General features: G+C 61.0%; 2 protein-coding genes across 2 annotated transcripts; one reads left to right on the top strand and one right to left on the bottom strand.

The window, feature by feature from the left end:
• Nucleotides 1–311: 311 nt before the first annotated feature.
• Nucleotides 312–3,493, top strand: MFAP4 (microfibril associated protein 4). The gene is made up of 6 exons (XM_082708428.1): nucleotides 312–410; nucleotides 711–792; nucleotides 1,064–1,218; nucleotides 1,709–1,805; nucleotides 1,898–2,080; nucleotides 2,445–3,493. Exons 1-6 carry the CDS (start codon nucleotides 405–407, stop codon nucleotides 2,690–2,692), a joined length of 771 nt encoding a protein of 256 aa, XP_082564554.1. The 5' UTR covers nucleotides 312–404; the 3' UTR covers nucleotides 2,693–3,493.
• Nucleotides 3,494–3,611: 118 nt separating this feature from the next.
• MAPK7 (mitogen-activated protein kinase 7) lies at nucleotides 3,612–8,736 on the bottom strand. Its single transcript, XM_082708427.1, has 7 exons — nucleotides 8,550–8,736; nucleotides 8,027–8,263; nucleotides 7,213–7,378; nucleotides 5,541–6,619; nucleotides 4,755–5,434; nucleotides 4,230–4,363; nucleotides 3,612–4,096 (listed from the first exon to the last, which is right to left on the bottom strand). The coding sequence occupies exons 2-7, from the start codon at nucleotides 8,256–8,258 to the stop codon at nucleotides 3,943–3,945; spliced, it is 2,445 nt and encodes an 814-aa protein (XP_082564553.1). The 5' UTR covers nucleotides 8,259–8,263; nucleotides 8,550–8,736; the 3' UTR covers nucleotides 3,612–3,942.
• Nucleotides 8,737–9,010: the final 274 nt, after the last annotated feature.

Below are 9,010 nucleotides of genomic sequence, written 5' to 3'. Positions count from 1 at the left end.
AGAAAATAAACAGACATCTGGTGGCGGGGGGCGGCGGGGGGGAGGCATGAGGAAGCAGAGGATGGGTTAGGGGTCCCAGGGGGTCCACAGGTCCAGGGGGCGGGTGGTAGAAGTGCTCCAGGGAGCTGTGTGACTCAGCAGGGAGCAAAATCCCCAGGATCTGCCCCTGATGGGCCTAATGAGATGCAGGTGGTCCCCTGGCCCGGGCCCCACCTCCCCCAGCCCCCCTGATTGTGGAAGCAGATGCTGGTTCAGTGCTGGAGGAGGGGAGAGGGGGGCTCTGCAGCTACAGGGGGTGGGGCCAGGGCGGCTGGCCAGGGCCCAGCATATAACTCTGGGCGGGTGCAGTCTGGGGCGCAGTCTGGGGCAGCAGACACCCAGCCTCTCTGAGCTCAACTGGCAGCATGAAGGTACTGGGCCTGGGCCTGGGGGACTCATGGCACTGGGGGCCTGAGCCCACTTTGGGAAGAGGACCTTTACCAGAGAGGGGGGCTGTGAAGGCACAGGGGATCTCGTGATCCAGTTGAAACTCTTAAGCTAGGAGAGTCGGGTTTCTCAAGCAGGGAAAGAGAGACTGAAGGGCAGAGAAAGGGGTTCCCGGCAGGGGGTAGTTGGCACAAGGGACAAGTGCAGAGACCACCAAGGGCTCCGGGGCTGGCAAGGGCGGGGTCAGTGCGGTGAGGTGAGGTGACTCTGTTGTCCTGTCCCAGGCCCTCCTGGCCCTGCTGCCGCTGCTGCTGCTCCTCTCTGCACCCCGCTGCGCCCCCCAGGTCTCCGGGATCCGGGGAGATGGTAAGCAGCCTGGCCAGCAGGCTGGGGGAGGAGAGGCGACTCCGAGCCCTCATTTCTGGGAGTCGGGCCTCAGGGCTAAGCCCCTGCAGGATGCCATCCCCTCCTTTCTACCACGGGGCAGGTGGAAAGGACGTTTGAGCATCGCCCCCAGGTTGGGGGGAAATCTCATGTGATTTCTTGGCATGCTAGGGCTGGAGGCCAACCGCAGGGCACTGAGGGGCCGGTGGCATCTTGTTCTACTTCTCCTCACCCTCCCCGCCCCCGCCCGCAGCTCTGGAGAAGTCTTGCCTTCAGCAGCCCCTGGACTGCGATGACATCTACGCCCAGGGCTACCAGGAGGACGGCGTGTACCTCATCTACCCCTCGGGCCCCAGTGTGCCTGTGCCTGTCTTCTGTGACATGACCACCGAGGGCGGCAAGTGGACGGTGAGTGGGCAGGGGGAGTGGAGGCGCAGTTCTCGTCCCTGCCATGTGACCACACTTCTCCTCTGTGCGCTTCAGTTTTTCCATCTCTAAATGGGGATCACGACCCCCACAGCAGAGCTGGGGAGCTGTCCCATGGCTGAACTCTGGGTGCTGGAGGCAGGTTAGTGCCTGTATCCTCAAAGCCATCAGGGAGATAGGTATGCTTTACTGAGAAACCTAAACCCAGAGAGGTGAAGTAATTTGCGCAAGGTCACACAGCCCACCCCTGGAAGCACTGCCAGGTGCCAGAACTCTAGAACCACCCCCCACCCCCTTAACCTTTTCCCGGCACCCAGAAACTGCCCACTGAGGGGCCTGGGGCCGGCACAGGCCTTGTTTTAGGCCCCAGCTCGGCCTTTAACAAAAGCCCTCAGCATCCCAGAGCCCCTGCCTAGGTGAGGCTCCCGCCCCTTGGACTCTTGATCGTCCAGGCCTATCCTCTCTGCTCCAGGTTTTCCAGAAGCGATTCAATGGCTCAGTGAGTTTCTTCCGGGGCTGGAACGACTACAAGCTGGGCTTCGGCCGTGCCGACGGGGAGTACTGGCTGGGTAAGATGGGGACAGGGGGTGTCCCAGAGGCCAGGGGCTGCTCCAAGCTAGGGCTCCGCTGACCAGCTGTCTCTCCCTTCCTCTCTCCCCAGGGCTGCAGAATCTGCACCTCCTGACGCTGAAGCAGAAGTACGAGCTGCGGGTGGACCTGGAAGACTTTGAGAACAACACGGCCGCCGCCAAGTATGCTGAATTCTCTATCTCACCCAATGCGGTCAGTGCGGAGGAGGATGGCTACACCCTCTATGTGGCAGGCTTCGAGGATGGCGGGGCAGGTATGCCCAGCTGCCGGCCTAATGAGGGGGCGTCGGTGGGGAAGGCAAGGCTGGCATGGTCCACTGGGTCCCCGACCCCCTCCAGTACCCACTGGAGGGGCTGTGCCAGCCTTCACCCAGCTTGGGCCGGGGCCCCTGGAGAAGCTGCGTCCGCTCACTCTGGGCAGCCCCGAGGGTAGCAGCTGCTTCTCCTCATGCCAAAGCGTGGTGACCCAGCGGCCCACTCGGGGAGGGTGCCCCATCCCGCCAGCTGCCACATAACACCTCCCATGGTGTCACTCCTGCCCATCATCCATCCGCCACCCCGGCAGGCTGGGGCTGGCTCCCCACCTCAGCAGCCCCATCCCTCCTCCCCTCTTGCCAGGTGACTCCCTGTCCTACCACAGTGGCCAGAAGTTCTCCACCTTTGACCGGGACCAGGACCTCTTTGTGCAGAACTGTGCGGCCCTCTCCTCGGGAGCCTTCTGGTTCCGCAGCTGCCACTTTGCCAACCTCAATGGCTTCTACCTGGGTGGCTCCCACCTCTCCTATGCAAATGGCATCAACTGGGCCCAGTGGAAGGGCTTCTACTACTCCCTCAAGCGCACCGAGATGAAAATCCGCCGGGCCTGAGGGGCTGGCCCCCATCAGGCCCTAAGCCTCCCCTGGCTGCTCCAGCTCTCCATGAGTGCTCCCTCTACACCCCAGCCCCCACCCCAACCCCTGCCCACTGCTCTCTTAGCACCTGCTTCTCCCAGGGGTCCTTGCGGCTCTAGCCCCAGCGGGTCCTGTCACACCCACGGTGTCCATCTCAAACCCAGGCCTCCACTCCCCTCACCTGCGGCCACACAGCCAGCCGCTTTCCCAGGCCTCCTGGACCTGCCTGGGCTCTTCGAGACTCTTCCTTGCCTCTGCTCCCCACAAGGCAGAGAGCCAGGAGCCGCTCTCTGAGGCTACAACAGCTCCCCTGCTGCGGACTGCTCTGTCTGGAGCCCCCCTAGCACGCCAGCTTGGGCTGCCGTAGTCTGACCAATAGCCGTGGCGTGTGCCAGGCCACCTGCGTGTGGCCACCATAGCCACACCCCACCCGCAGCCCACTTTGCTGTCCTCAGTTATCTCCCATCCTCTGCCTCCCTCCCACCAACTCATTCCCCAGTGATGAGCACCATGGGCCCGCAGCCCCAACTCACAGTCCTACCCCGCTGCCCCCTCCCGCCTGTCCCAGGCCCCACAGCTCAATGCCAAAACCAAATTTCCCCACAGCTATCGCACGCCGCTCTAAAACAGCTCCCGCCGAGACAGGCAGGGAATGAAGTCCCCCCACCCGCCCTAGAGCTGAGGTTTGACTGTGTTGGGGGGACAGAGGACCACCTCTGCAGGGCTGGAAGCAGGTGGTGAGTGAAAAGCTCAATAAAACCTCAGGATCTGAATGAACCGGCTTTGGCTGTTGTGCATGTAAATGGATTTGCTTGGCCCCCAAATGCGAGGACGGGCTCCTCCTTGCCCCCCTACTGCCCACACCCTGCCATCAACTCCAAAAAGACAACCAGAGTTAGGCACTAAAGGGAACCTTACATTTCACAGGCCTCATATTGGTGGCAAAAAGATCGCGTCATAATATTAATAACAATAATAATAATAATAATAATAATAAAAATACAATACTGAAAAGGATCGCTCAGGGAGTAGAGATTTCCTGATCCTGCCATGGCTTGGCGGTGGCTCAGGTGGCTGCTTAAGGCTGCATAGTGTGTCTGAGATGAACCTGCAGAATCATCGAAGCTCAGCTTCCACTTCCGGGCCCAGGGCTCCAGCCCTCGGAAACATTCCTGTGAGTCTTGTCGCGGGGTCCACACCCAGCAGCAAGGCCCAGGCTGTGGGCCTCAGGGCTCCTGGAGGTCCGGCAGGTCAGCCAGCAGCATTGGGGAGTCCATCTGGATCTCCCGCTGTAGGGACTCAATGTCGGCAGGGTTCATGCCGTGGCCCTCCAGCCAGTCAGCAAGCAGGGAAGCTGAGAGAGAGGCTGAGTCGGCCTGGCTGCAGGAAGAGTGGAGGAAAGAGGCACTGTTAGCCTAGGCTGGCTCCCTGCCCATCCCACAGGCAAGCTCCTCCTGCACCAGTAAAACCCTACCCACAGGCCCATTCCAGAAGCCTGGTCCAGCCATCTTACCCATCCTGGGGCCCGTCGGCCACGCCCATGTCAAAAGACTGGTTTAGGAACTCCTCCAGGTCAAAGCCAACACCATAGCCGGCCCCACTGCCCTTCGGAGTGCCGGAGAAGACCGGGGGCAAGGGGTCCTCCACCTGCAAAGGAGGATGGCAGGTTACAAGCCAGGCACTACCAACAGCAGACAGAAGTCTGTAAGTCTGTCCTGATGCTGCCAGGGACTCTGCCTGGACAGCCTCAGGTGACAGCGCCAGCAGAGACAATCAATGGGCACTGATTGAGGGCCGGTCTCCAGGCCAGGCCCTTCCTAGGAAGCATGTCGTTTGTCTCCCAGCGACCTGTTCATGGGCACTGTGCTCCTTCTAAGAGCAAGAGGCCAAGTTCAGAGATAAAGCCCCATCTGCCACTCAGTTCTCACGGACTTAGGAGGCACCACAGCCTCACCCATCCCTATCCCTGCCAAACAGCAAGGACTTCCCAAGCCCATTTTCCTGGGCCCCAGAATCAGGTGTCCCCACAGCACCTCACCTGTGACTTGGACAGCTGCTGAGTCACCAGGTTCACGTCGGGGGATTCTGTGGTGGAAGGTTGAGGGGCCCCTCCAGGGTCCGGAGGGGGTGGGCCAGATGGGAAATAAGGCAGAACACCTACAGCACTGGGGCCAGGGAGCCCTGGGGGTGGCACAAGCGACTGGGGGGCCAGGAGACTAGAGGAGGCAGTCTGGAGTGGAGCAGGGCCAGGGATAGGCCCAGGAGGACTGGCAGGGTGGGGAGAGGTGCCAGGGGGTGGGCAGGTGGGCTGCAGTGCAGGACCAGGGGTGGAGCCCACAGGTTGTGCTGGGGGGGCAGCAGGAGGGCTGCCGGGCCGGGCTGGGCTGGGGGTAGGGACTGGGGCATGGGCTGGTGCTGGTGCTGGGGTTGGGGCTGGCGCCAGGGCTGGCGTGGGGGCTGGGGGCCGGGCCATGCGAGTCCAGCGCTCCAGCAGACTGCGATCATTGTCACTGAGCACCAGCCCGGCCAGGGGATCAGTGGAGGGACCCCCAGAGGTTCCGGCCCCCCGCTCCTTGCGCTCCCGCTCCTGCCGCCGCTTCTCCCGCTCCTTGGCTCGCTCCTGCCGCCTCCGCCGCTTCTCCTCCCGCTCCCGCTGGCGCTCCTGGGCAGTCACCGGCTTCCGAGGCTCAGGAGCTTCCAGAGGAGCGCTGGGGCCATCTGCAGAGAAGTTGGCAGGGAGAAGGTAAAAGCCTACAGCCTGTCCGAGCTGGGAGCACCCCTCTGCAACCCCACCCCCTGGCCAGCCGCTGCCTCCTCAAGGCACCTCTGAGCCGGCTCCGCAAGGACTTGAGAAGGGCAGCTTTGAGGGCCGCCTTGGTGTTGTCGGAGATGGCACCCTCCTTCTTTGCAGGGGCTGGTTCACTGGCTGGCAGGGGCGGCTGCAGGGTCAGGTCGATGGTGTCTGGTGCGGTGCCGGGACATGGTGGTGGAGCTGGCGGAGGGGACTCCATGGCACAGTCCCCACTGGGAGCCCAGGGACTGGGCATCTCAACATCAGGGCAGCCAGGCTCACTGGCCACAGGCTGCAGGGACGGCTGGAAGCGGATCTGCTGGCGGATGCCCTCGCGTCGTGCGTGGAAATCCTCAATCTCAGCCACTATGGCCTCTTTAATGCGCTCCCGAGTGAGCGCCTCACGGTCAAAGGCAAAATCAAAAGGCGGGGCACAGTCAGGCTCATCGTCAGGGTCGTGGTACTTTGCCAGGAAGGGGTGGCGAAGGGCAGCAGCTGCGGAGATGCGGGCACTGGGCTCGAAACGCAACATGCGCCCCAGCAGGGACAGGGCCTGGCGGTCAGCGCCTGGATACACCGTCTCCCACGGCACAGGCTGGCGGGGGGGCAGGCTCTGGATGTAGGCTCGCACCCTCTCGGCCCCCACAGCCTGGATCACAGCTGGCGACGGAGTGCCCAGCACCATCATGATCAGCTGCAGCTGGTGTACGTAATTTTTGCCAGGGAAGAGCTGGCGCCGGGCCAACATCTCACCGAAGATACAGCCCACGGACCACAGGTCGATGGCCTGTGTGTACTCGTGCAGCGAGAGCATGAGCTCAGGAGCACGGTACCAGCGTGTGGCCACGTACTCAGTCATGAAGTACTGGTGCTCGGCGGGCGAGGTGCACAGGCCACGGGCCATGCCGAAGTCACCAATCTTGAGCTCACAATTCTCATTCACCAACAGGTTGGAGGGCTTGAGGTCGCGGTGGATGACCTGAGCCGAGTGCATGTACTTGAGGCCCCGGAGCAGCTGGTACAGGAAGTAGCGCACGTGCTCCAGGGTGAGCGGCTGGGAGGAGTGGATAATCTGGTGCAGGTCGCTCTCCATCAAGTCCAGGACCACATAGCTAGAGGGGACAAGAGAGACAGGCATGGCCACCTTGCCCACATGCCAGCCCCAGCCCCAGCCTCACTACACCCTCCAGCTTGACAGGTAATGGCCTCATCTTCGCACTCTGCACAGGCCAGTGGTACGATATGAAGATTCTAGTTCTTCTCCAACATTCCCGTGAACTTCAGCGAAGTGAAATCACTTTCTTCTCTCTAGTTTCCCCATCAAAGAAAAGATGGGGTTGGACTAAACCAGGGCTGGCTGATAGATTTGGTTTGGGGGCCATCTCCATTTTTTTGTATGGCTGCCTGAAAAACTGAGAAAACTGAAGGCTCGCCCAGCTTTTCAAGACAGTGTTCTATGACTGACCGAGATTATCTGGTATGAGAATAAAAATTTGGTTACTGTATGAATGTACTGATGAATGCTGGCCATCCTACAAGTCAAGATTCTATAAGACACTAACATCTACCTCTTCTTAAGCAACCACAGTTATCCCAGGCAAAGCCAGGGACAATGGTCCTGGAATCATTAAGAATTTTCCCAGTCTGCCTTACATTAGCAACTTCAGATCCACCTCTGCCTTCCTCTCCCATCCCTGCTCCTTACACAGATTTGAACTCGCCATAGGGCACAGTGGGCCTCAAGATGTCCTTGATGGCGATAATGTTGTCATGCTTGAAGTGTTTGAGGATCTTCAGCTCCCTGAGGGTCCGCTTGGCATTGGTGACCACATCAAAAGCGTTAGGGATCTTCTTAATGGCCACCTGCTGGCCTGGGGAGCAGGGAAAACACAGGCATCACCAGGTACCTCAGAACAGCTGCAGACAGGCGAAAAGCCCCTCTCGACATCTCCCTTCTAAAATGCAGTTACCATACGCTGAATAAGAACCACCACATAGCAAGAACTTACTATGTGTCGAGCCCTGTACTAAGCATCTTATAGATGTTACCAGACACTCCCTTCCCACCAATCCGGAGGCAGATACCAACTGTTCAAAGTTGGGGATGACTAACCCCTGGCTCAGAAACGTGTTGGGGCTGCACAGCTAGTTAGGTGTAGCGTCCTGACTGTAAAGCCATGCTCACTCTTCCTCCCCACCCTCTCTCTCCATCTCAGACCTCACCCATCCACCACCAGCTCCTTGCCCTGGTCTCTGTTTCCGGAACACACTTCTGTTTTAGAAACAAAAAAGAGAATTTCCATTCTGGTCTAACTGGGACTGTCATTTCTCTAAGAAAGAGGCCGCACCACCAAGGCAGTTTCAGAGAACTGTGCCCCACGCAGAGCGTGGCACCCAGAAGGCACCTAACCCGCATCTGTTGCCTCGAACCAGCATTTAGATCCCAGCTTTCCTTCCTGGCTGCTCGAGACTGGGGTCAGCTTCCACATCTATAAGCGGTGCATGACAGGGAAGCTCACCGGTCAGACGGCGGCGAGCGGAGGACACCACCCCATAGGCCCCGTTGCCTATGGTCTCGATGATCTCGTACTCGTCCCCCACGTCAAAGGTCACGTCGAAGGAGCGGGCTTTGAGCAAGGCCAGGTTCTTGGCCGCTACAGAGGCAGCGGTGTTGGTGGGTTCCGCCTTCACCGGCCCGGGGGGCTCCGCAGAGCCGTCCTCCCCTTCTTCCTCCTTCAGGGGTTCAGCCATGGCGTCTGTGTGGAGACGCTGGTGAGAAGGGGCCCGACTCCCCGCCGGGCCTCAGTTTCCCCTTTGGGAGGCTGAGGACCAGGGAATCTCCAAGTTCCCAAAACCGATGGGGGCCGGAGAGGGAGCGAAAGAGAGCGGCTGGCACGTAGCAGTCGTCCCACAGCCGGACTCGGAACCGGGAGCTCAGGTCCGGGGTGGAACGCAGGGTGGGAGGTGGGGGAAGCACCGCCAGGCGCGGTCCAGGAAGAAAGGGAGGGGCGGGGCACTTCGCTTCTCTCGGCCAACACTCACCGAATGGCGCCTCCCTCCGACGCCTCCTCCGGGCCTTCGGAGGTCGCCGGCGCTCCCCGCTTTCCCGGGCTCCCTTCCCCAGTGGAGAGGTACTCCAGGAGCCGCTCGCTCACTTGTTCAAGGCCGCCGCCACCATCTCAGCGCCGCGCTCTGCCCCGCCGGTTCCCCCGCCCCGCCTCCCAAGACCACGCTCCTTCCAGCCTCTGGCCAATTGCCGGGCACTCTCTGTGGAGGTTCCCACCCCTTCGATTTGCTGCGTCCAATCCGAGACCAGCTCCAGAGAAAGCCTCGCCTCCGCCCTTCCGCGCGCGCGCGTGTCCCTACCAGCTCGCCCGCGGGAGCCGCCCAAAGGGCGCTCCGCACCTCCCAGGCTCTCCGCCCGGCGCAGTCTTCTGACGCTTGCGCGCTAGCAACCTCAGGCGTCGCGCGAGTGGAAGGCAACGCCCCCGTGCGTGCTTGCG

This window comes from Mustela nivalis (genome assembly GCF_964662115.1).
Source record: "Mustela nivalis genome assembly, chromosome: 17".
Classification (NCBI taxonomy): domain Eukaryota; kingdom Metazoa; phylum Chordata; class Mammalia; order Carnivora; family Mustelidae; genus Mustela; species Mustela nivalis.
This window is presented reverse-complemented; position numbering and strand designations above follow the sequence as displayed.